Below are 27828 nucleotides of genomic sequence, written 5' to 3' on the forward strand. Positions count from 1 at the left end.
GAAGGAGGTTAAATCCTGCAGGGCCCTGGTCTCATGGGACAGAGCAATTCCACCAGGTCGGAGCCATCACTGAGAAGGCCCTGGTCCTGATGGAGGATAGTCTGACTTCCTTAGCGCCCAGGACCTCTAAACTATGGTTATTCATGAACCTCTTTCTCGCTAAACAGTGGCCAGCTGGCAAGCTTATTACAAGCAGGGCAGCATATCGACCCCCTGCCCATCTTGTTTGTCTCTGACGTCTTGTTTGTCTCTGTAGAGTCATATTGCCTCTGAGCAGGTATACTTCCTCACAAAGGCAGAGGACAAATGTATGGCGAGAGATCTGAAACTAGCTTTAGTTATGGAAAATGAAACAGCATCTGCATCTCTTCTGCTGTAGATCTCGTGGAAGCTTTAGAGAGCTGTTTAGCACAGTGGCGTGCATGTGTGCAACTCATCCCCACTCTAAATCGGGGACTCTTGCTTCTTCTTTTCATTTAGAATCAAAACATCAAGAGACTCAGCTCAGTCGGCAGAGCGCGAGACTCTTAAGCTGAGGGTCTTGGGTTCGAGCCCCACGTTGGGCAATAGATTCCTGCAGTTCAGGGGGTTGGACTATATGACCCATGTGGTACCTTCAACTCTGATTCCGCGATTCGGTTGTAAATCTCCCATGTCTCATTGATCTGTGCCCAGGGATGGGCAAGCTGAATTCTTGTGACTCTTCCCAGGCCACATTTCTCACCAGCTGCACTGTGAACAACCCTTCAGTATTTTTGCTTCACTCGAATGTGTCCTTGATTTCTTATTACTGCTTCTAGCTTGCTTGGGTGTAGACTGGAGAGGGATTTGTGTCACAACGGCCTCGGTCCAGTGTACTTGAAGGAGCGTCTCCACCCCCATCGTTCTGCCTGGACACTGAGGTCCAGCGCCGAGGGCTTTCTGGCGGTTCCCTTGCTGTGAGAAGCCAAGTTACAGGGAACCAGGCAGAGGGCCTTCTCGATAGTGGCACCCACCCTGTGGAACGCCCTCCCACCAGATGTCAAAGAGAAGAACAATTACCAGACTTTTAGAAGACATCTGAAGGCAGCCCTCTTTAGGGAATTTTTTAATGTTTAACAGACTACTGTATTTTAATACTTTGTTGGAAGCTGCCCAGAGTGGCTGGGGAAACCCAGCCAGATGGGCGGGGTATAAGTAATAATAATAATAATAATAATAATAATAATAATAATAATAATTAATTAATAATTAATAATAATTAATTACTGTGTGTAGCAACAAGCCTGCTGTACGAAAGTAAAATTAACTAGAAGGGAATGGGACCAGTGATTTGGGCCCTAATTTGCTTTAAGGTCTTCTCCTTATGGAGATTTCTGTTTCTTTGAGTGGAGATATTGGCTGTGTGCAAACATCATAATCAATTAAGATTTATTATGACGGGAATGAAGACCCTAGTCTTTCCTTGGGGGTCATGTGTCCCCTCTCCTCAGACAGTGCGGGCGCAGTGCAGTGTGTCCCCTCTCCTCAGACAGTGCGGTCGCAGGGAGGAGATAGGAAATTTTCGCTTCTGTTTTCAGTTTAACCCCTGTCCAGTGTTGCATCTAAACCTTAAAATGTGGTTAGTAAACCGTGGACTGAGTTTAACTTGTTTTAACCAAACCATAGTTAAGACTAACAAGGGTTAGTTGGGTTTGCACAATACAGGAAGTTGTGGCTTATAAAAAAACCCCCAAAGAGAGCTTCTAAACTGTTCTTCGTGGCAGTACTAGACAACGGGAATGGGGGAGGCTAGGTTTCTGGTAAACAATGGTTCTATTATATAGCAAAATCCATTTTTTAAGAAATAAAAAATAAACTCCTGAAATCTGTGAATACAGTTGTACCTTGAATCCTGAACACTTTGGTACTCAGACGTTTTGGCTCCCGAATGCCGCAAACCCAGAAGTGACTCTTCTGGTTTGTGAATGTTCTTTGGAACCCAAAGGTCTGATGGGGCTCCCTCGGCTTCCGATTGGCTGCAGGAACTTCCTGCAGCCAATTGGAAGCCGCGCTTTGGTTTCTGAAAGTTTTGGAAGTCAAACGGACTTCCGGAACAGATTCCATTTGACTTCCAACGTACGATTGTACTGCCCTGTGTGGCTCAGTTATAAAAGGCTTATTCTTACTCTTAGTCTTAATCTTGTTTAGAAGCATTCTTATTCTCACCTTATGAGAACAATGCCTTATGAGGAACGGCTAAGGGAGCTGGGCATGTTTAGCCTGGAGAAGAGGAGGTTAAGGGGTGATATGATAGCCATGTTCAAATATATAAAAGGATGTCACATAGAGGAGGGAGAAAGGTTGTTTTCTGCTGCTCCAGAGAAGCGGACACGGAGCAATGGTTCCAAACTACAAGAAAGAAGATTCCACCTAAACATTAGGAAGAACTTCCTGACAGTAAGAGCTGTTCGACAGTGGAATTTGCTGCCAAGGAGTGTGGTGGAGTCTCCTTCTTTGGAGGTCTTTAAGCAGAGGCTTGACAACCATATGTCAGGAGTGCTCTGATGGTGTTTCCTGCTTGGCAGGGAGTTGGACTCGATGGCCCTTGTGGTCTCTTCCAACTGTATGATTCTATGATTCACCTATCCTTGCATGAATAAATGTGACAGTTGAATTGTTGCTCGTCTCGCAGATCAGGTTGAGGTCCCTTTTGACTTTGTCCTCATTCTGGTTCTGCCAGTGACTCATTTTCGTACCCTCAAGGGAAGTCGCTTAATATTCTCCATGCCTCTTGTTTCCCATCTGAAAAATCAGAACCCTCCCATTACCTGTGGTTTCATCAACGCTTGCTAGAATTCTGCTGGTTCCTGTATGTGCATTGAATTCAATTCAGGGTTTCTTGCTGCCAGATTTTAGCGCCTGATAAACTTCCTACGGTGTATGCTTGAAGTTCTCCTGTTAGTAAACACTATTCAGTTAACACAGAGAGAACCAACTTCTAAATTTTCATTCGCCCCTTATTATGAAAAATCTTTATTACTTATAAAATGCCTCTTAAAAAACAAGAACAATTATTCTCCTGATTCTTGCTGTCTCCGGGAGCAGTTGGTCCGATAATATAGTTGACATCACCTGTCACGAAGGACATCTCAGGTGTGCTGAGGGGCTGAGGAACGATTCTGCAACCTCAAAAGATTCCCACAGCAGTGCAATGGGTCCTTCTAAGAATGCTCACGGTATATTAACACAAATAGCCTTTATGTGAAATCCGTACAGAAGCTTATTAGAGGCGTTCAGAAAACCTGCCTCATGCATTAAAACAAGGCTCCCCATTTTGTGCTGTTATGGGAAACAGCTGTAGCCATAGCTCAGTGGCACAAGGGACGTGGGTGGCGCTGTGGTCTAAACCACTGAGCCTCTTGGGCTTGCCGATCAAAAGGTTGGCTGTTTGAATCCCTGCGATGGAGTGAGCTCCTGTTGCTCTGTCCCAGCTTCTGCCAACCTAGCAGTTCGAAAGCACTCCAATGCAAGTAGATAAATAGGTACCACTCTGGCGGGAAGGTAAACAGCGTTTCTGTGCACTCTGGCTTCCTTCCTATTGCGCCAGAAGTGGTTTAGTCATGCTGGCCACATGACCCGGAAAGCTGGCTGTGGACAAACGCCGGCTCCCTCGGCCTGAAAAGCAAGATGAGCGCTGCAACCCCATTGTCGCCTTAGACTGGACTTAACCGTCCAGGGTTCATTTACCTTTACCTTAGCGGTTGCAGTACATCTACCTTGCATGCAGAAACTCCCAGTAATAATTCTCATAATTTCTAGGCAGGGGCTGTGAAAACCCTCTGTCTGAAATCCTTGATTGCTGCTAGGAATGAACTTACAAATGCAAAACTTTCTGCAGAAAAATAAAGCAAGGGGAAAGGTTTTTGTTTATAGAGTTGCCAGGAAGGGCTAGATTTATGTGCATGAAATGGCAGGAGGCACTTTTTTTCCTGTTGGTTTAGCTCCGCTTTCTTCCCTCTTTGTAGCTGACAGAAAGGGACAGGCCAGGCTCTGTTGAAGGAGAGTATTTCCTCTGTCCCAGCCTGGCTTCTGTGTTCAGTAAATGTTCAATATGAGGTTGCTTTTGGGTTGTCGTCTCACTTTTCTGCCACACGATGGCGCACTTTCCATCTTCCTGGTTCAGCTTTTGTCCAAAACAGTCATTGATTAGTACCTGTTGCTTCTGTAAAAGATAAATTCATCATATTCTTGAAGCATTCCCCTGCTTTTCCTGCCCTGTGCTACGAAAAGACCAGCTGGTCAATTAGAAGTAGTGGTCCATATGGATTCTGCTTCCAGATTCTTACGTCAGATGGGATGAATGGTCGGACGTGGAAGTTCTGAGAGTCCTGTAAATGCAAAGATTTTAAACATTTAGAATGCTACCCATCTATTTTGCTCCCCACTGGTAAAAAAAATTAAAATTAAATTTTGAATATGTAAACATGTATGCATAGCATGGGAGAACAGTAAACAATAACTGCATGCAGCACAAAAGTGGGTATTAAAAGTTATTTCTTGTGGTGCTTTCTCTTGGGACACATTTCTGCATCTGTCTGTTTACCGTGCAGTAACATGTTTCCCCCCCGCGTTTCTATCTCTTAAGGCTTGTGTTTCACATTGGGCAGTAGTACATAGTCCCACAGTGCATTTGAGGGTGGCGTTTCAGCAGCCCACTATGTGCATTTGCAAAAATCTATAACTTATGCCTATCCATTCATGCACGCATGCCAACAAATGCTCCCACAGTAGGATGAAGCGTGCTGCTGCGGTGCTGCCCCACACCCTGAACTTACAAAATGAGTGTATTTAGTTGGTGGGGGGTAGCCAATGTAGTGTTCCCCACTACTAGTGTTTTGCTGGACTACAACTCCCATCATCCCTGACTATGAGCCATGCAGGTTGGGGCTGATGGGATTCGGAGTCCAGCCACATCTCCCAGGCATTTCCTTGGCTGTTCCTTTATTACACCAGTGCCACAGCAGAAAGTGCAAAATGAAAGTGCATGCAAACTTTCCGAGAACGAATACTATATCAGCTGTCTTCCTGCCAACCCATAATTTACTTTCCTGGCCCTGCCTTTTATCCCGGGGGATGGGGGAGGCGGCAGAGATATTACCACGGCTTTCCCGTTCTTCGGACTCCAGTGATGCTGTGCCAGATAGCAGTCTGCTGCGTGTGGGTTTATGCTGGATTAGAGGAGATGAATAAGGAAACGGATAAAGTCTGTAATGCGCCGAGGTGCTTAGCTTTGCATTCAGGAGTACGTTCCCCTGTTGCTAAAAAAACACACCTCTGCCCTTGTTTTAATTATAACTCCATTCCCTTCTGCAACGAGGCGCGGGTTTGCCCTGAGATAATATAAAGGACGTACTTCACCAAACTCATTAGTTTTTCAAGGCGTCTCACGGGTAAAAACTTGACCTTGTTAAATCTGAATCAGTATGTGGGAGTAATTCTTCATCCAGTCTTATTAGTTTCAAGGCTACTTGGGAGCAATAATACATAATGGAGGAGATAGATGCCTGACAGAGAGATTTCCCCAGCCTCCTGGGCTTGGAGGGTGTTGGCTGGCCTCTGGTAGGAAGACACCAACATAGATAACTTCTTTTTCTCGATCTCATTCATGCATGGACTGGACGTCTTGAGTGTATGGTTAGGACCCTAGCTACTGTTGCCCTGACTGTAATCAGTCTGGAAAAGGAGCCTTGTAGGGCTGGGCGATATATTGATATATCGTCCCAAACCAATTTGAAGTCAGTGTTGTGATAATGGTTTCATAATTTCATCAGACCTGGCAACATATCGTGGATCCTGGTGCGTGTGTCTGTGTGCTATGCAAAAATCACAATGTGGGGAAGACCGCGAAGTCGGCTGATGCCTCCCATGATATATTGGTATACAGTGGTACCTTGGGTTAAGTACTTAATTCGTTCCAGAGGTCCGTTCTTAACCTGAAACTGTTCTTAACCTGAAGCACCACTTGAGCTAATGGGGCCTCCTGCTGCTGCCGTGCTGCCAGAGCATGATTTCTGTTCTCATCCTGAAGAAAAGTTCTTAACCCGAGGTACTATTTCTGGGTTAGCGGAGTCTGTAATCTGAAGCATATGTAACCCAAGGTAATCACAATGTTTAGTTGGTGATAGATCCAGTGTGGTGTAGTGGTTAAGAGTGGTAGACTCGTAATCTGGGGAACTGGGTTCGCTTTCCTGCTCCTCCACATGCAGCTGCTGGGTGACCTTGGGCTAGTCACACTTCTTTGAAGTCTCTCAGCCCCACTCACCTCACAGAGTGTTTGTTGTGGTGGAGAAAGGGAAAGGAGAATGTTAGCTGCTTTGAGACTCCTTCGGGTAGTGATAAAGCAGGATATCAAATCCAAACTCTGCTTCATCACAATGTTGAAAACCTGATATTGCCCATCCCTAGATCATAGCTTAGGGGTAGAACACATGGCATGCATGCAGAAGATCACAGGTTCAATTATTGGCGTCTCCAGTTAAAGAAAAGTCCAGGTAGCAGATGACTGGAAAGATTGTGTTTCTGAGATGCTGAAGACTGCCAGACACAGTAGACAGTTCTGGCTGGGAATACAGCCAGGTATAAGGGTATATATACAACCTGGTATAAGGGCAGTTTCTTGGGAATCATAGAATCATAGAGTTGGAAGAGACCACAAGGGCCATCGAGTCCAACCCCCTGCCAAGCAGGAAACACCATCAGAGCACGCCTGACATATGGTTGTCAAGGCTCTGCTTAAAGACCTCCAAAGAAGGAGACTCCACCACACTCATTGGCAGCAAATTCCACTGTCGAACAGCTCTTACTGTCAGGAAGTTCTTCCTAAGGTTTAGGTGGAATCTTCTTTCTTGTAGTTTGGAACCATTGCTCCGTGTCCGCTTCTCTGGAGCAGCAGAAAACAACCTTTCTCCCTCTTCTATGTGACATCCTTTTATATATTTGAACATGGCTATCATATCACCCCTTAACCTCCTCTTCTCCAGGGATGCAGGTGGCGCTGTGGGTTAAAGCCTCAGCGCCTAGGGCTTGCCGATCGAAAGGTCGGCGGTTCGAATCCCTGCGGCGGGGTGCGCTCCCGTTGCTCGGTCCCAGCGCCTGCCAACCTAGCAGTTCGAAAGCACCTCCGGGTGCAAGTAGATAAATAGGGACCGCTTACCAGCGGGAAGGTAAACGGCGTTTCCATGTGCGGCTCTGGCTCGCCAGAGCAGCGATGTCACGCTGGCCACGTGACCCGGAAGTGTCTCCGGACAGCGCTGGCCCCTGGCCTCTTGAGTGAGATGGGCGCACAACCCCAGAGTCTGTCAAGACTGGCCCGTATGGGCAGGGGTACCTTTACCTTTACCTTGTCATATCACCCCTTAACCTCCTCTTCTCCAGGCTAAACATGCCCAGCTCCCTTAGCCGTTCCTCATAAGACATCGTTTCCAGGCCTTTGACCATTTTGGTTGCCCTCCTCTGGACGCGTTCCAGTTTGTCTGTGTCCTTCTTGAACTGTGGTGCCCAGAACTGGACACAGTACTCCAGGTGAGGTCTGACCAGAGCAGAATACAGTGGCAATATTACTTCCCTTGATCTAGATGCTATACTCCTATTGATGCAGCCCAGAATTGCATTGGCTTTTTTAGCTGCCGCGTCACACTGTTGGCTCATATCAAGTTTGTGGTCAACCAAGACTCCTAGATCCTTTTCACATGTACTGCTCTCAAGCCAGGTGTCACCCATCTTGTATTTGTGCCTCTCATTTTTTTTGCCCAAGTGCAATACTTTACATTTTTCCCTGTTAAAATTCATCTTGTTTGTTTTGGGAACATCAAGGCAATCAATGGAGAGTCTGAGAGAAGCTTTGTCCTTGCCTGAGGGACAGTAAATCACACAGTTCAGAGCTGGAGCTAACTCTTTATTAGAGAAAACACACAATCTTCACAAACTTGGCTGGGTTTCAGGACTAATGAGCATAGCGGCTCATGCCCTGTAGGTCCTACAAAATGAAAAAGGTTGCTGAGACTAAAAGTCCCTGCTTCCCCACAGCCATCTGTCTTATCCTTTCTAGGGCTTCTTTCAAGCAATAGGAGACTGCGCCTGTTTGAAGCTAACTTCTCCTTTGCGCTTTTCATGCCTCTTCTGGTTCTGGGAGACAAGTGATGAAGGGAGTTTGTCGTGGCAGGAGGGGGAGACACCTGCAGCTCTTCACCAGCCGGACTCGTCTCTGCCTCTTGGCCGCCCTCATCCCTTTCTCCTCCTTCATTCTTCTGCCTCTGATTCTTCTTTCTGTCACAGACTCTCCCAACTCATGGAGCCCTGTTACCCCCTTCAGTTTCCAACACTTCCTCTTCCAAGTCTTCTCCCTGTGATCATTGTCCCACCACTACCTCTGGGGCTCTGAACCTTCTTCCCTTGGTGGTTCCCCAGCTGGTTCGACCCACCATTCATCTGCATCCAGCCAGTCCATGACTGGTTCCTCAGACTGAGAAGCCAGGTGATTGTTGACCATTATACAACCAAGTGGAATCCTGTTGGGATGGCCAACAGGCTGACCTCCAGATGTTGTTGAACTACAACTCCCATTGGCCACAGCCAGCACTGCCACTAGTTGGAGATGATGGGATTTGTAGTTCAGCAATATCTGGAGGGCACCACCTTGGCTGGCCCTGGTCATGGATAGCAAAAGCTATTCCGGGCTGGGAAAGCCAAGCCATGCTGGGTTATCCTGTCCCATGGCTATACCCCTTGATTTTTCTTGCAGTAGAGATGTCTCCTGAGAAATCTCTATGTGGGACAAGAAGCTACAGTTAGAACTGGATATGGAACAACTGATTGGTTCAAAATTGGGAAAGGAGTACGACAAGGCTGTATATTGTCTCCCTGCTTATTTAACTTATATGCAGAATTCATCATGCGAAAGGCTGGGCTGGATGAATCCCAAGCCGGAATTAAGATTGCCGGAAGAAATATCAACAACCTCCGATATGCAGATGACACAACCTTGATGGCAGAAAGTGAAGAGGAATTAAAGGATCTTTTAAAATAAATAAATAAATAATATTTATTACTTTTAAAGCTTACAAAAAAAGAAAAGGAAGAAAGAAGACAAAAGAAAAAAAAAGAACAAAAAAGAGAAAAAAACAATACAATACATAAACAATACAAAACACAACCTTAACAAATTAAACTAACACAATAAACTAAACCAAACCAAACAAAAACAATTTAAAAACATACATCATACCTTTTCCATATTCTATCTTTCATTCCCTTGTATCATTGACCTCCTCTCACCTCCCTCTTTGTATTCCACTTCCATTAATTGTTTCAGCAAGTCCTTTCCAACTTTCTCTATTTTCTATCATATAAATGTCTTAACATATTTTTAATCTTATTTCCATTAAAATTAGTATACTTATTTAAGCTTAATTCCTTATAGCATTTCAGCTAAAGCCATAAAATTTCCTTCCAACATTTTTCTATCACTCATTAATTTTACAATATTTCTATATATAGACTTTAAATTTCCAATCTTCTTCCACCATCTCCTCTCCCCAGTCTCGGACTCTACCAGCCACTTCCGTCAACTCCATACAGTCCATCAACCTGGAGATCTTATGTCCGAGGCTCTTAACTCTTTTCCACGTCCCTTCTGCCAGTCTTCTTCATATTCTTTGATGCTAAAGAGCAGATCTCGGGGAAACTCCAATCCAACGATACTTTTATTCCTTCTCGACAGGTCAGCCAGATTTCCATAATTAAAACTAGGATCCATAAGGTATTTCCGGGCATGTTTCAAAATTCCTCCAAATCCAAAGGCCCCCAGAACTCCAGTCTCCTCCTGACCCAAGTCCATATTCCAAAAGTCAGTTAATCCCTGCATAGAGGGATCTTTCCAACTTTCAATCGGACTTTTTCTAGTCTCAGTCATAAAGGGCCTCAACTTGTAGTCCTCAATTTGCCTCTGTAAGGCTAAGGCTCCCCCTTACTTTAGGTTTGACAACAGCAACTTTCTCCTTCTCCTTTTCAGCAATTTGTCCTGTTGAAATAGATTCCTGTGCCAAATCCTGAATAATTTCTGTATTAGTGCTCACTTTTGGTTCCAAAATGTCAATTTTAGTAATCATAGCATCCATCTTTTTATGAAGCTGTTCCAACAAGTGGCTTATCTTAGAAAATGCAGTCCATAAGGCTTCTCCTGTCGACATTCTTGAATATCCAAGGTCAGTCTCTAGTTCTCACAGTTCTTATCAAGCAGCTGGAGATTTCCCAGCTCCACTCTTGTAACAGTTTCAAAAGCTCCCTCTAGAGGGGAACAGTCTCCACTTGTATCAATCTTTTCCAACACAGATCAAAAAGTAAAGATAGTTTCAATTTTCAGATACTTTTCCTCCCTTTTAAACGCAGAAGCGGACAATGGAAACAATATATTTCTCTTATTTAACTGACTGTCAACATCCGTTCTTTTCGCTGTCAATGAACTCTCCCGAAACGTCAATCACTGGGAGCCCATTCCCAGGTGCAGAGCAGTGGTAATTTAATTTTAATCACTCTCTCCTGCAGGATACACAGTCCAAAATTTCCCCCCTCTTCTCCTGCTTCCAAGGGGGGTCTAATAATTTCAATTGATAGAAATTTAATCCTTTACATAATAATAATAATAATAATAATAATAATAATAATAATAATAATAATAATTTTTTATTTATACCCCGCCCTCCCCAGCCAAGGCCGGGCTCAGAGCGGCTTACAAGCAAAGGCTTATAAGGCTTTCCAAGACCTTAACCTGTAAGCTCTTTGCTTCAGTCTATTTACAAAAGGGGAAGGCGGACTTCCTGTTTTGAACCTTCCCTGTTCGATGCCAAATTAAGATATTTAAAGATCCAATTTTCCGTTTTACTCACGGGTTGTTGTTTAAAACCCAATTGTCCACAAGAAAAAGCGCTCTCTGGCAACAGCAATGCGGCTTCACTCCGTGAAAGAAGCGGTCAATTCAAAGCACCGCGCCGCTCACCCCACGTTGCTCCGGATCCCCAAAACAGGGTTTCCCTGCGAGTAGGGGAGGCGCAAAAGGTGCCAGCCGAATCCCAGGTTCACAAGCTTCTTCCGCCTGTGATTTCAATGGGTCTCCGCCTTCGCCGTGGCGGTACAGACCCAACTTTCCACAGAGCAAGTTCCTCCCGATCGGAGGAGCTCCGCCATTGCCAGGGGCGCCAACCCGGAAGTGGAATTAAAGGACCTTTTAATGCGGGTGAAAGAGGAGAGCGCAAAATATGGTCAAGCTCAACATAAAAAAAAAAAAAAAACGAAGATCATGGCCGCTGCTCCCATCACCTCCTGGCAAATAGAAGGGTAAGAAATGGAGGCAGTGAGAGATTTTACTTTCTTGGGCTCCATGATCACTGCAGATGGTGACAGCAGCAACGAAATTAAAAGACACCTTCTTCTTGGGAGAAAAGCAATAAGAAACTTAGACAGCATCTTAAAAAGCAGAGACATCACCTTGCCAACAAAAGTCCATATAGTTAAAGCTATGGTTTTCCCGGTAGTGATGTATGGAAGTGAGAAAAGACCATAAAGAAGGCTGACCGCCGAAGAATTGATGCTTTTGAATTATGGTGCTGGAGGAGACTCTGGAGAGTCCCATGGAATGCAAGAAGATCAAACCTCTCCATTCTTAAGGAAATCAGTCCTGAGTGCTCACTGGAAGGACAGATCGTGAAGCTGAGGCTCCAATACTTTGGCCACCTCATGAGAAGAGAAGACTCCCTGGAAAAGACCCTGATCTTGGGAAAGATGGAGGGCACAAGGAGAAGGGGACGAGATGGTTGGACAGTGTTCTCGAAGCTACCAGCATGTGTTTGACCAAACTGCGGGAGGCAGTGGAAGACAGGAGTGCCTGGCGTGCTCTGGTCCATGGGGTGACGAAGAGTCGGACACGACTAAATGACTAAACAACAACAAAAGCACTGCTGGTTGAAGGAATAGGGATTGGTCTTTAGAAAGAGATGAAGATGGATGTTGGCTTGGGAAATGCTTCTTCGCATTGTTCCCTCTTCTCTCCTGCTCGCACAAAAGAGTGGCCAAGAAACGCTAGGGGCTTTAAAAATAAAATATGAAGGGCCTATGTTTTAATTGTGCATCTGTGCCCCATGGGTTTGGAAGCTTAGGCCCCTATTTAGAAAACGGAATAAAGCAGAGAACACAATAAATCTTCTGGTGGGGGGTAAAGTGAACTTATGCTGTTAAAACTCAGATGAAAACAATACTAAACATCTCCTAACGACCGAAGGGTGCTGTTATTATGAAATGGTTTATAATTAACCCCTATAAGTCTTATTTAATTGTGTTGTGAGAGACTAAAGCAGGTTTTAAATCGGTTATTACGCAGCCCAGCGAGATAAATGACACAAACAGTTCGATGAGTGGGCAATAACCCTTAAGGAAAATGATGTTCACAGGGGATGGGAGCTTGCTTCAGGTGTACAAAGAGAGCAAGCGAAACCGAGCCTCAGCCAGGGATCGGATGCAGCAGGCAGACTTGGGTAACATTCTCACTTATTGGTTAAGCTCTCCTTAAACCAAACTGGAGGAAAGCCTGGAGGAAAGCCTGGCTTTGCAATAGTGGGGGACTTTGACCCTGGTGCAAAGTTAGTGAGGGTCAGATAGACTAGAGTCAGACTCAAGCAGGTGAGAGCAGCGAGTCTTCAGGAGGAATTGGCTTGGACGGAAAAGTTGGCTTAAGGCCTGGTGTGTCTCCATTGACTTGTAAGTTCAGCTGATGCATTCTTCTGACCTAGAGGGCACCTTCGACCCACAGAGTCTACTCTGTGTGACCAGAGTGTTGGTGTTGGTGATACAAAAGGCAGGATAGTTCTGCTCAGTGGAATAGCAATGGCTTTGCATTTTATTATTATTATTATTATTAATTATTTGTACACCACCCATCTGGCTGGGTTTCTGGCTGCTGTCTTCATTTGTAGTCTTGAGTCACATGGTTTTTATATAATTTAGCTGAAATGATTATCTTGCGGGGCTCAGAGTGCGATTCACTGGTCACCTGCATGTCTGAGTAGGTATAGAAGCATACCTAGAAGGGGCTTTGTGGGCTGCCTGGTCTGATGGTGGGCGCCAGAAGACTTCCTTCAATTTAAATCACACCAAACAGTTTTGCCTTTAGTTGTCTGTGTGTAACAAGCAAACAACAAACCTGGAGGAAAAATGACATTTCACTGCACACCTGGACAAATTGTTCACATGGTTTGGAAGTGTTCCCCAATATTTATCGGTAGGGTTTGTAAGGGGCAGGTGGGGCTTGTCAACCTAGGAAGGTAGCCCACCTAGAAGAAGGAAAACTCTGATCTCCGCTGCCTTGCGGGATATCTTGATGATGATGATGATGATGATGATGATGATGATTAATACCCCACCCATCTGGCTGGGTTTTCCCAGCCACTCTGGGCGGTTTCCAACAAAATATTAAAATACAGTAATCCATTAAACATTAAAAGCTTCCCTGAACAGGGCTGCCTTCAGATGTCTTCTAAAAGTCTGGTAGTTGTTTTTCTCTTTGACATCTGATGGGAGGGCGTTCCGCAGGGCGGGTGCCACTACTGAGAAGGCCCTCTGCCTGGCTCCCTGTAGCTTTGCTTCTCTCAGCGAGGGAACCGCCAGAAGGCCTTCAACGCTGGACCTCAGCATCCGGGCACAACGATGGGAGTGGAGATGCTCCTTTAGGTATACAGGACCGAGGCTGTTTAGGGCTTTGAAGGTCAACACCAACACTTTGAATTGTGCTCAGAAACAACTTCAATTCCCAACATTGCCAGTTAAAATAGGTCTGCAAGAGGGCCTGGGGAGGACCACTGTCTCAGGGAGCTACTGCCAGTCAGAATGGACAGTAGTGGATTAAACACTGTGCTCCATTGTAAGCATATGTCCATTTACCATATGTAGAACTTGCTCTCAGTTTGTAATCGTGTCATGGCAGCTGTTCTCGGTGTGATAATAGCCAGCTGAAATCGGTAGCCGCAATCAAGAGTGCCTGCCAGATATGTGCAAACATCTGGGGGAGCCCAGGCAGATGGGCAGGGTATATATAATAAATTATAATTATAAATTATTATTATCTGGGTAACATTGGAAAAAAAAGCCTATGATTCTCCAGATATTGGAGAGTTTGAAAGTGGGCGGCAGCCGCGGCTGCTGCAATACTCAGATGTTTGTTTATGCCAACCAGCCTCTCCCCCCAGAGAAACCTAGAAACTTTAGTTTTGGAATAGGAACTTGGGGAAACAATAAGCTGCTTTGTACTATATCAGGCCATTTGTTCATCTTGCCTAGCATCACGTGCTCTGGACTGGCAGTGGCTCTCTAGAAATCATTTACAAGGGACTCTGAGCACCCTCACTGAACCAAAATTCCCAGGATATTTGTTTTTGGCAGCTAAAATGGAAGTAGGAAACCGCAGCTATAAAGTTTCCCTATAATGTGTAGCAGTGCCCATAAAGCTGCTTTAATTCTGCCCCAAAGATACGATCCTTCCTACTCCAGTTCCTGCTACAGATTTACCAATATAATCCAGATTAGCTCATGACAGAAATCAGGGGGCCTAAGAGCCAGGTTTAGCGGATGCTTTAAATCCTCTTTTTAAATCTGTAGTGAAGTTGGCAAAACTTGGCCAACTTTATGCTGCCTTTAACCATCTAGCGTGCTTCTTTTTCTAGGAGTGTAGAAAGTTCTTGTAGAATTCTCTCTCCCTTCTAAGAGTTCAGCAGGTGTTGCCCACACACGACCAGGAAAAACTTAGTATATTGCGCAAATTTGTGCATTGATTTTATAATTTTTATTTTAAAAAAGAGCACAGCTTCTCTGTCTGCTTAACTGCCAAACCAAATTCCATATTCGATTGCACACTGCTGCAATGGAATAGTTACATCCATGCAGCTTTGTTTATGCAAAACTGCCGATGCCTATTACAAATAATAATTGATAGTGTTTCAAAAGCAAAACAAGCCACATGGATCGTTTCCCTTCCTCCCACCTCCTCTTGTGCATGAGAACCCCAGTAAATTTAGGATCCATATTGTGTAAAGTTTGTTCTTTCTAAAAGTACTGCTAGTACATTACGTTCTGTAAAGTAAGTTCGAATAAAGATTAATCTTTTGATAGGCCACACACACAGACACCTAGAGATTAGAAAACCAGAAATGCTTCTGGTGAGCATCATTTTGAAATTAGCAGAGGAGCTCTTGTGGCTGGAATGTTGACACAGGAAGAATGCAGTGTAAGAGGCAATTATTTAATATCCTTCTTGTCTCAGTTGGGTTCTGCCTGTTTGTTTGCTCCTATATATATATATAAACAGCTCTTGAGGACCTGCAGCAATTAAGCCATTGTTTGTGTTGTAAACAAAAATTGTCCTTTTCCCTTATGGGGTATCCAAGAGCCCATATAGAGTCCTTACATAGGTTCCCTATTGGTAGGAGAAAATAACAGAGGCCGACCAGAGAATATTGAGAAGCAAAGCAGCTTGATCTTTATTGATCTGTTGCAACAGGGTGCTCCCCTCACCCGCAGGAGAGGAGGAGGGACCCAGAAAAATGGTGTGCAAGGCCTTATAAAGACTTTTGAAATTCCCATCCTGTAGACCAAGACCACCCCCAGAAACATCATACATACATCACAGAAGAGGTATAACCTAAGACCATCCCTCAGATACATCACACCTACATCACAGAAAAGGCGGTCTAAAACAGAAATTTGAATATTGTTTTTCTTCTGTCCTTGTTTATCTCCTGTCTGGCAGGTTACTTGATTGGATTGCCTGGGGAGCCTGGCCAGTCTTTTGTAGTGATAAATACTTAGTTCCTGGGACAGGTCACAGGCTCACACCCTATTCAAACACGGACATACCCTTAAGACAGGATTTGTGAGGAAAGAGACAATGGGAGATTTCCCTTGCAGAGAAAACATTGGCTCAGTTTAGGAATCAAAATGGTTCCAGGTTGGTCTTCCTGTGCTGATCTATGTACGTGCTTGGTTGGTACACTTATGAACATTACCATATATCTAAGACCATAAATTTCCTATCACATTTGATATGCTGAAGGGGTTTCAGGCAAGACCCCCCCCCTCTGTCTCGTGAGAATTGCAGGTCACTGTTGAGTGGCGACTCCTTCATCTATTTCTCCTTTTGTATGATTTCAGAGACGTAGGACGGGCGAAGTTTTGTGTACGCTGCAGCTGTGATTCATTTGGGCCGCAGGGAGGAGGGTGCCGGTTGATTGCTACACAAATCTTCCTTGTGATTCATGAAGTGCAATGCGTGTCAGCCTTGTAGGAGGCGCATTCACCTGACGAGGGAGGAGAGTAGCTTCCTAAAGGAGAAATTAGCTAAATGCTAAAAGTGCATTGGATAGCGGCAAGGTGGGGTTAGGAGAGACACACAAGGGCTGCTGGGGAAAAGGTGCCATTTTTTACCTGTACTTACACTGCTGCTAGCCAGTTTGGGGGCAGCTGCAAATTCCAGTATTATAAGAATGAGAGTCGAAAAGGAATCTCTCTCTATCTCTCTCTCACACACACACGAACTCTGGATATGAAGATTGAAAAAATACTGGCTTATAAAAGATAGAATAGTTGGATTCTAAAGAATGAATACCATATGTAGCTGCAGAGGGAAGTCCTTTTATTCTACTCTTGTCTTTAGTTTCTTTCTTTCTTTTCCTTCTCTCTTGCTTTCTCCTTCTTTAGCTTTCTCCTTCCTTCCGACTTCACTCAGTATATTATAAATGGGTATGTATTTCTGTATATAGTCATTCATACCTCATGTTACGTCTGCTTCATCTTACGTCTGCTTCATGTTACATCCCGCGGCAAAACCCGGAAGTACCGGAAAGGGTTACTTCCGGGTTTTGCCGCATGCACAGAAGCGCAAAATGACGTCATGCGCATGCGCAGAAGCGGCAAATCGCAACCCACGCGTGCGCAGACACGCCGCTGCGGGTTGCGTTCTTTTCATGTTGCGAACGGGCCTCCGGAACGGATCCCTTTCGCAACCAGAGGTATCACTGTATGTTTGAATAAATATCAATATCATCATCATCATCGTCATTTGAAGGGGATCTCGTTCTCCATTTCGCTCATGGTTCTGTGAGTGGCATGAAGCTACAAGTTAGTCTGGTTGGCCGGATTCAGACATTCAAACAAACCATACATTTGTGAAAACACACCATGGTTTAGTGCAGGCAGTCCTTGTTTTGAGTGGAGGTTATGGTTCGGACCCCCACATGCGTAAGCCCGTTCTGCCCTGTTCAACCCCTGGCAGCTACTTCCGGGTTCAGCGCTGTGCATGCCTGTGCAATCAAACACACCTAAGTTGGTTGTTGCCTGTACTTCGTGTGAATGTGGAAACACCAAGGCTTGATCCCTAGGCCTTGTGCACACAGAGCTGTTGCTCCACCACCGAGCTGCAACCCTTCCCCGTAATATCCTCTTAATTGTCTGGCATGAACCAGCCTCCTGGACCTACACTTTGGGCCCATTGCCGTTTCCATCATGCAACCCCACCTAGAACGCATTGCGGTAGTCAAATCTGGCAGCTGAGTGTGACCTTCCAAGGTCAACATTATGCAAATGGGATTGCAGCAGAAACTAAATGTTGGTTGCTCAAGTGCATGAGGTAGTGTATTTCTGCATTCGGCATGGGCTGTTCACATATCCCACCCATCTGGCTGGGTTGCCCCATAGACTTGTTAGGAAGGAACTGGCAGGCATCTAACATCATGGCCAGAAGAGGGCTTGCCACTTCTGTCACATAACTTGTGTGTTTTGCTGAGGAAGGAGATTGCACAACTGGCAGAGACGTTAACTCTGGACTTTTGCACCATGTGCACATCCTTTCCGCGAAAAGCGATGCAGCAGATTTCACGTTGCGATGAAGAAAAGGGCAATTGGGGAGAAAGGTAAAAAGTCAAGATTGGAAGTTGGGCTGGGGAAACCCAGCCAGATGGGCGGGGCATAAATAATAAATTATTATTATCGTTATTAGATGGATCTTAAAAGATAGAATATACTACCTTTGTGGGGGAGAAAAACACAAATCTTTTGGGTTGTTAATTTCTGCGGGCAAGGCACAGCTTCTTGCTGGGACACTTCCAGCACCAAGCACACCTCCCATTATTTCCTGTGGGTTAGAAAACGCTGACTCAGGTTTTGATGTTAGAACGCTGGCATTTATAAGAATGGGGACTAATTATAGTCTAAAGCGTAGTTCGACAAGAGAGGGCATTTGTGTTTCTATTAAATATTTCTCAGGCAACGTGATGAGTCACTAAATATAACTTCTGCACAAAATACCCTGATTGCCTAATGACTAGGTGTTGGTAACTGAAATTACACACAGACACACAGTCTTTCTCCCTCTCTCACCATCTTTCTTGCATAAAAAAATCTGGGAAGTGTCTCTCTGAGTAATGCATTCGTTGAGGTTGCCCAAGAACTGCAGATTGACTTTTGATTGCAAAAGCTGTAAAAACATAACTTAACGTTTGAAGAACCTGGAAAACACCTGTCATGCTGTATGACAAAATGTACGTTGACAAAGTTGAAGTGGGAAAGTGTTTGAAGGGTATGAATAAAATGCTCTCGGTAGTGGTGGGCAGGAAAACAAGAAACATTTTGGAATAAAACCATTATGGCAAACACAAATCCATATTCCTTTTATAACAGACGGCAAATGTTTATGGAATACCTAAATGGTTCAGGCTGTGGCAGGAATCCACCCAGCACTCATGGGAAAATGTGGTGTGATCTCTTAGAGCAATCAAACGAAACACAGGGCATGACAAAAGTCTGTCATTTTATCAGTCGCTGTCTGCTGTAGCAATTGTTTCCTCAATATTTATCTTCTGTGCTGTGAAAATAAAAGCAGTTATTTAGAATAAAACGGTTGTGGGAAACCAATGTGCTGTGGCGGTTAGAGATCTGAGGAGACACGAGTTCAAACCCAGTTGGCAATGAAGTTTATTGGGCTAGTCCCTCTCAGCCCAGCCTACCTGGCAAGGGTGTTGAGAAGATGAAACGGGGAGGAGGTTTTTTAAAAGAGAAAGGGCCAATTGTGGAGAACCTCTCATCCAACTGTAACCTCTTGGTAAATTTATTTTGTGCCTCCCCACCAAGCGAGGAGAAATATCCCTACTGCCCATCAAAGTTATACAACTAGTGTAGCAAGTGATTGACGTGCAGTGTGTCAGGTGAACAGCTGGTGAATGGTTATCTGTATCCATGTTGATTTGACAGTGATAATACTCTGGTGTTACCACCCTGAAGTGCAAAATATCTGCTAGCTTTGGAAACAAAGAATAAGAAATAATTCTTCTTCTTCTTCTTCTTCTTCTTCTTCTTCTTCCTCCTCCTCCTCCTCCTCCTCCTCCTCCTCCTCCTCCTCCTCCTCTTCTTCTTCTTCTTCTGCCACTCATGAGGCCTGTACATCCTTTGTTTTAAATGTATGGTTAGAGCATGGGTAAGCAAACTAAGGCCCGGGGGGCTGGATCCGGCCCAATCGCCTTCTCAATCTGGCCTGCGGACGGTCTGGGAATCAGTGTGTTTTTACATGAATAGAATGTGTGCTTTTATTTAAAATGCATCTCTGGGTTATTTGTGGGGCCTAGGAATTCGTTCATCCCCCCCCCAAAAAAAAATATAGTCTTGCCCCCCACAAGGTCTGAGGGACAGTGGACCGGTCCCCTGCTGAAAAGGTTTGCTGACCCCTGGGTTAGAAATTTAGACTGCAACACAGCACTTGGAGAACTGCCGCCTTAATGTTGAAATCAATTTATTGTTTTCAGCTTTTTCTTCCACCTCTTAAAGTGTTTTTTCTTCTTCCTCTCATCCTGTCTCTGGTGTTTGTCTGACTCCTTTAGAGCCATGAGCTCACTAGGTCTGGAAGAACAAATGCTTTTATTTTTTAAAAACACACACACAAAATAAATCGTTTATTTTGCAGACGACATGAAAGAGGTTGACGAAATGGAAAGAGTGATGTTGGAATATGCTGCAATGAGCAGAGAAATGAACCACTATATGGAAGCAGTTGAAGACACTGTGAATCAGGTAAGCGACAACTGTCACGTTACATGTGGAACAAGTTGTATGACCCCTACAGAGGCACACTGATTTGAAAGGTATTCTGACAAACTGGATAAAACTGAAGTTTGGCAGTACAGAAGAGCATAGGAAGCTGCCTTATTGGTTCATCTAGCTCAGTATATCCTTCACTGACCAGCAGTGACTCTCTGGGGTTTCAGACAGGGGACATTCCCCAGTAATGCTAGGGGTTGAAGGTTGAGGTGAAGCAATTTTTTGGTGGATTTTAGTAGACATGTTCAGCTGACTTGTGAACGATATGCAAGTCACTGTGAGATATCTGCCAGTTCCTGGAGTTCAACTCTTTTTTTCTTTCTCTCTCTCTCCTGCCTCAAATAACCCTTTACCCCGTGCTACTTATAAAACAATAAACATGTCTGATGAAAATGAAGGATTGTCAGTAATTCATACAGTTGCGTGGCTTTGAAAGCCGAGCTGCTGTTGACTTAAGCTGCTGTTGGAGCGAAACAGCAGGTGAACTGTACCAACATCCTCTTTTGATTGATTCAGCAACCCGCTGAGTAAGAAATGAGCCATTTGATTGCTGTGATGTTTCCAGCAATGGACTGTGGGAAACCCTTTGTTTGATCAGGAGTGGAAACTCCCTTCTGTGAGACATTTATCTCACCTGTAAAATGACTTACCTTGCGCTACTTCTCCTTTCCACTTCCAAGTTAACCAACACCCTTTTAAAGACCAAGAACGTAAACAATGATGCCATTATTTGGCTTAGCTTTTAGGAAGAAAGCAAAAGACCAGATCCTCTTTTATATACAGCATTACCAAAGCGAAGCAAGCCGTAACGGGCAAGTAGAGAGGGGTTGTGTTGTTGTTGTTGTTGTTGTTGGTGTGTGTGTGTGTGTGTGTGTGTGTGTGTGTGTAATTGGTCTGTCCAATGGCAAAGACCAAACACAACTTATTTCCTTAGATCCACCTTCCTATTTGCTTGATCATAGGGTTGCACTAAGGGCACGATAAAGGTGTGACCACAATGCACAAATATATCTTCTATGCAGCTCTTTACATGCCAGGATTGTTGTTGTTTGTCGTTTAGTCGTGTCCGGCTCTTTGTGACCCCATGGACCAGAGCATGCCAGGCACTCCTGTCTTCCACTGCCTCCCGCAGTTTGGTCAAACTCATGCTAGTAGCCTCGAGAACACTGCCCACCATCTCGTCCTCTGTCGTCCCCTTTTCCTTGTGCCCTCCATCTTTCCCAACATCAGGGTCTTTTCCAGGGAGTCTTCTCTTCTCATGAGGTGGCCAAAGTATTGGAGCCTCAGCTTCAGGATCTGTCCTTCCAGTGAGCACTCAGGGCTGATTTCCTTCAGAATGGATAGGTTTGGTCTTCTTGCAGGCCATGGGACTCTCAGGAGTGTCTTCCACCACCATAATTCAAAAGCATCAATTCTTTATTGTCCAGCTCTCACTTCCATACATTGCTACCGGGAAAACCATAGCTTTAACTAGGATTAGCTAACAACAAATTGGACGGATCTCAGTTATCTTAAGAACCTAAGAAGAGCCTTGCTGGATCGAGTCCAGCGACCAACCAGCTGCCTTCTGTAGTTTCAGAAGCATCCTACCTCTGACAGCGGAGCCTACAACAGATAGATATCATGGCTAGCAGCCACAGATAACCTTATCTCATCCATGAATTTGTCTAATCCTCTTTGAAAGCCAAATCTCTTTTTGAAAGCCACAGTTTTACTCCTCAAGAAGCCAATTCTGTTCTGAGGGTGTACAGCTCAGAATTTTCAAGTTTCCGTATCACGTACACTCACACAAACACAGAGAACTTAGGTCTGATACCAAATTTCTGTTGCATAAGAATTTGTCTCCTCGATTTTACCATCTAACTTCCCCAAGGCTGTAACTTGTCTGCCAGGCTGGTAAGGAATTTTTGCTGGCTAGAAATGAGGTGGGCTGGTGAAGGAGGAACAAAAGAGCTTTGATTCTCCCTTTCTGTTTGCATGTTGGTTATGGGAGAAGCAAAAGCCCTTCCTCTGTTCAGGCCCCTGGAGGAAATTGCATGCATTTGCCCGTGCAGAGTTAAAAGGGATGGTGGAGAAATTAGTTGGGTCTGCGTTTTAATGCCAATCTACAAGATTTGCACTTTGCAACCTGGCACGGCTTCTGGAACGTGCAAGTCTCTGAATTCCGAGGTGCTATTCTCCAGTTTTAAAAAGTCCGCATAAACGTTAGAGGAATGTACACAAAGAAAATGCATGTATTCCACAGAAAAATGCATTTGGGGAAAATTTCTTGCAAAAATATCAGCAGTAGACAAAATTAAGAAGGTGTATGGATTTTCACACAAATATCTGAAAGAATTCGGCTGGTAGAGCATGAGACCTTTAATCTCAGGGTCATAGGTTTCAGCCCCCATGTAAGGCAAAAAGATTCCTGCCTTGCAGGGGTTGGACTAGATGACCCTTGGGGTCCCTTCCAACTCTACAATTCTATGATTTGAAGTCATTTGGGACTTTGAAACACTAATGCAAGCACTTTGAATTGTGCCTGGAAACGGACTTGCAACCGGTGCAGCTGTTTTAAAGCAAGCGGGACACCAACTGCTGCATTTTGGACCAACTGAGGTTTCTAAGTCATCTTGAATATGCACAGAATATGCTCTTGAAGAACTCCAGGCAACCTTCGACTGCAGCCGCACATTGCCTCCATCATCGTCATGATTTTATTTGTATGCCACCTTCCCATAGTTAAAACCATACTCGGCCGGGGGGGGGGGGGGCGACCACACAGGTGGTGCTGTGGTCTAAACCACTGAGCCTCTTGGGCTTGCTAATCAGAAAGTTGGCGGTTCGAATCCTCACGACCAGGTGAGCCCCTGTTGCTCTGTCTCAGCTCCTGCCAACCTAGCAGTTCGAAAACATGCCAGTGCAAGTAGATAAATAGGTACCGCTGCGGCGGGAAGGTAAACGGCATTTCCATGCACTCTGGTTTCCGTCATGGTCTTCCGTGCACGAGAAGCGGTTTAGTCCTGCTGACCACAAGACCCAGAAAGCTATCTGTGGACAAACGCCGGTTCCCTCGGCCTGAAAAGCGAGATGAGTGCTGCAACCCCATAGTCGCCTTTGACTGGACTTAACCACCCAGGGGTCCTTTACCTTTTTACCTTACAATATGAAACAAATCACGTAATTTCAAACATAGCAAAAGTAGTCATAAACAATAGATAAAGCATTAAAAAGTATACAGACAAACTGAACCATTTCCACACGAATCATACTAAGATCTAAAACAAAGATGCAAAAAATAATAATATTAGTAACAGTAACCAATGTGTGCCCCCCCATATACTGCCCCCCCCCAATATACTGCTCATTGCAGTTTTTGGGGTTGTAGAATGAATTTGACTGATACAAGAGGCTAACTGATTGCTGATTGGAGGAGGGAGGGAGTTCCAGGCAACGATTAACTTCTGGTGGGAAGTGCTAGAGGTGGAATGTCTTCCTTCTCTGCAGCATGTATTATATAACTGTTTGAACAGGAAGATTTGCGAAATGCGTCCTGATGGGAATCTCTCTGAATATTCAGGATGAAGACGAAGAGTTGCCCAAGAAGAATATTCAGGTTCAAGATCGATTAGTTGCACAGTATGAGGAAACTAAATTTCATGGGTACGAGAACAGAACGTAATGTCCTGGAAGAATATAACCCATAAAACTTCCAGTAACGCAGTTGCTAAGTGGCACTTTCACAAAGCGTTGGTAAAAACATCATTACCCTAAGCCTTGAAAAATAGCTAAACGCACACTTCCTGGTCGGTTGTTTGTAGGAATGGCTACAGCAGGATGGTAATTTGGCATAGCAACTTTTACACAGGCACAAGTGGGGAATATGTTAGTGGGGAAACTGAAATTCACCAGTAATCTCAATCCATAGCCCTACTGATTTGATTTTCCCTCCCAATGATCTTCGCGTTGCCATAACTTTCCAAATTAGCCCATAAAAGGTATTATCACCCACAACAGTGTTTAATAACCTGCTTGTCTGCATATACCTGAGTCAATCACCTGTGCCACGTCAGTAGCCTGAAAGGGAGAGAAAGTAACCAACCCCCCCCATCTTATTTATAGTAGTTCTTTCCCCAAATCAGATTACATAATGACTTCTTGGAATGGGGTGAGGGACTTCTGGTTCTCACATGTAGCTGAACTACAATTCCCATCAACCACACCACAGCCAGGGATGATGGGAGTTGTAGTTCAGTTACATCTGAAGGGGCAGTGGTTCCCCCCCTTGACTTAGAGGTCCATCAATTAGATGGAGGGTGGGAAAAGTGGGGCTCCAGTTCTTCCCTTTACTTTCTTTTCTAAGCTTCTCCGCATCTCCCCATCCGTCATTCAAACCGTTGTCTTAGAAGCCATTCTTGGTTTGCTAAAGTGGCCTGTCTGGTGATTTCTCCAAACTAGAGATGAACACTGACTGACTCTAATGGAGGACCACATACTTTGTACACAGAAGGTGCTAAGTCATGGTCTGGGCAACCAAGCCATTAGGTAAAGGGGTAAAGGGACCCCTGACCATTAGGTCCAGTCATGGTCGACTCTGGGGTTGTGGCGCTCATCTCGCTTTATTGGCTGAGGGAGCCGGCATACAGCTTCCGGGTCATGTGGCCAGCATGACTAAGCCGCTTCTGGCGAACCAGAGCAGCGCACGGAAACGCTGTTTACCTTCCCGCCGGAGCGGTACCTATTTATCTACTTGCACTTTGACGTGCTTTCAAACTGCTAGGTGGGCAGGAGCTGGGACCGAGCAACGGGAGCTCATCCTGTTGTGGGAATTTGAACCGCCGACCTGATCAGCAAGTCCTAGGCTCTGTGGTTTAATTCACAGCGCCATTACATTAGCACAATTTTTTTTTTTTGGGGGGGGGGGAGGAAATACAGTACATTCCAATGAGGACGGAATATATTCAGTTGCCACAAAATGCTAACCGGATTGCTAAGGGTGTCTTCTTCCCCTGGAAAAGCAGTGGGGAGAGGAAATTAAGTGGTGTATTCTGAAAGAAAATGGGGTAGACCAGCTCCTCTCTGATTGCCCTAGATCCTCCTTCTTATCCATTCATTTCTATTGAGAAAGTGCCTTCCATTATGGTTTGCTTGTGATGAGGGAGGGAAGACTTTTGTATTGTCGATACCACTGTGCAGACAAGATATGTTTTGCGCTGTTCTCCAGTGATGTGGGGCAGGAATTTCCCCCGTGCTTTAATTTTCAACAAAGAAGTTTCTGTTTTCATAAGTTGTTAGTAGCCACAGATATACGTCAGTTGCAAATACATTCTTAGGTAGGTTTGGTTTCAATGTGTTATTATCTGTTTTACCTTTGTTTCCTGAAAGCAAATAAAGGCACTAAATTAGATCGCTCTCTAAAGCATCAGAAAATTTGCCCTTGCAAATAGAATATTCCCCAATGCAAACAACCTTAATGTGGCTAGGGAAATTTTATGGAAAACCCACATCACGGCTGTTCTGCCCATTCCTATGAGATCCCTGTTGGGGGGAGTCTTGTGTTGGAAGTGGGAGGTGGGTTTTGCATTCGCTGCCGCCGCTGTGTTCTCCAACTTGCAGGGCTTACGTTTTTCTTATAGGAGTGAAAAGCAACCATGCAACATTGCAGAATAAAAGGATGTTGTAGGCTGAGCTGAGAGGTCCTCTTTTTAGTCAGGCTTTAGCTGTTCGAGGCTGCTCACCTGTCAACGGCATGCGGTCACAGTGAGGTTGCTCACTTGGTATTCGGGAGCATTGTCTCCAGGTGTGGAGGCAGCACACAGCCATCTTGGCTAGTAGCCTCCTTCTCCGTGATTTTTTCTAACTCGCTTCTGGTGAACTACAGGAACAGGTTTAAGGTGCTGGTTTTAACCTTTAAAGCCCTATACGGCCTAGGACTCTGGTACCTACAGGACTGCCTCTCCCACGGAGGACCTTACGGTCTTCAAACAAAAACATCTTGGAGGTCCTGGGCCACAGGGAGGTTAGGCTAGCCTCAACCAGAGCCAGGGCTTTTTCGGCTGTGGCCCCGATCTGGTGGAACGCTCTGTCACAAGAGACTAGGGCTCTGCGGGACTTGACACTTTCTGCAGGGCCTGCACGACAGAGCTGTTCCACCAGGCCTTTGGCCAAGGCACAGTCTGACCCCCTCCTTCGGTAATCCTCATAGAACCCTAGCCCAATGGTTGCCATTAATTTGATTCTGAATTGATTTTAGAATGTATTTCAATTAATAGATTGTGATTTTATGTAAACTGTATTACTTTTACTGTTGTTAGCCCCAGGCTTCGGCTGGGGAGGGCGGGATATAAATATTTTTTCCCCCATTATTATTATTAAAAGCCTTCCAAGTTGGCGGCCATCGCTGCTTTCGTTGGAGACAAATGCCATAGTTTAGCTATGTACTGCATGGTTAAAGATAAAGGACCCCTGGACAGTTAAGTCCAGTCAAAGGTGACTATGGGTTTGCGGCGCTCATCTCGCTTTTCAGGCCGAGGGAGCCAGCGTTTGTCCACAGACAGCTTTTCCAGGTCATGTGGCCAGCAAGAGTAAATCGCTGCTGGCGCATGGAGGACCGTGATGAGCGCCAGAGCGCACAGAAACGCCATTTACCTCCCACTGCAGTGGTACCTCCCGTGTTTACTCAAATCTAACGCTCACCTTTTTTGGCCAAATTATGTTGCGAAAATTAAGGTGCACATTAGATTCGATGGCACATTTATATTCGCCAGCACATACTCTTTTTGGGGTTTCAGGGTTCTGAAACACATTAGATTCAATGGCGCATTAGACTCGAGTAAATGCAGTATTTATCTACTTGCACTGGCATGCTTTTGAACTGCTGGGTTGGCAGAAGCTGGGACAGAGCAACGGGAGCTCACTCCGTCACAGGGATTCAAACCGCCGACCTTCCAATCGGCAAGCCCAAAAGGCTCGGTGGTTTAGACCACAGCGCCACCTGCGTCCCCCTGTGCTGAATCCTCTGGATCCTCTGGCGTTCAGCTTCATTGGGTATCCCCAAGTCCTAGTGTTATGAGAGAGGGAGAAAACCTTTTCTGGACCCACTTTCGGTATGCCACGGGGTTACTCTTTTAATGTGACAATTATTTCTCTCCACCCCCCACCCCAATTTCTTGTTGATGTTTCGAAGGCTGAAAAACGTAGCTAAATTCACTTTGCATCGTAATTGTGGAAAGTGAGAGAGGGACACAGTTGGACTCCTTTTTGTTGCAACTCCCCCCCCCCCCTTCCACAGGAAGCGTTGGAAACACAATGTTTTTTAATCTTCCAGTTATAGTATTTGTGGCATTTTGCTAATCCTTCCAAGTCTGGGGCAATAAGCTTCTCTCTGAATAAATCGAGTCCTGTTGTGAGCTAAAGCTCTGATAAGTTTCATTTTCCAAATCCGGTTGGTCTGCATTTTTGAAGTGCTAAAACTCTGAAATGGGTAAAAATCCTTTCCTGCATTTTTATAATCTATTAACATCCCAAGTGTTCTTTCTTTTCTCCTTTAAGCAGATAGCGAAAAAATGCCATGTAGGCTGATGACCTACATTTTGATTTTTTCCAACACCTGTTCAACATTTCTAAAACGTAACTAGATATGGCACAATTTGCTGGGGAACTTTGCTGAATACGCCCCTTTGAAGCGAATGACAGATGGCAACT

The 27828-nt window shown here is 44.9% G+C and overlaps 1 protein-coding gene across 2 annotated transcripts in view; it reads left to right on the forward strand.

Annotated features, from left to right (window-relative positions):
• The window catches only part of NSMCE2 (NSE2 (MMS21) homolog, SMC5-SMC6 complex SUMO ligase), a 209935-nt gene that overhangs the window by 11116 nt on the left and 170991 nt on the right, over positions 1–27828 (forward strand). For both annotated transcript variants that reach the window (XM_079984528.1, XM_079984529.1), the window contains exon 3: positions 20009–20115. In XM_079984528.1, coding sequence (XP_079840654.1) covers positions 20009–20115 — 107 coding nt within the window. The remainder of the gene's footprint in view (positions 1–20008; positions 20116–27828) is intronic.

This window comes from Podarcis cretensis, assembly GCF_951804945.1.
Source record: "Podarcis cretensis genome assembly, chromosome: 7".
Lineage (NCBI taxonomy): Eukaryota > Metazoa > Chordata > Lepidosauria > Squamata > Lacertidae > Podarcis > Podarcis cretensis.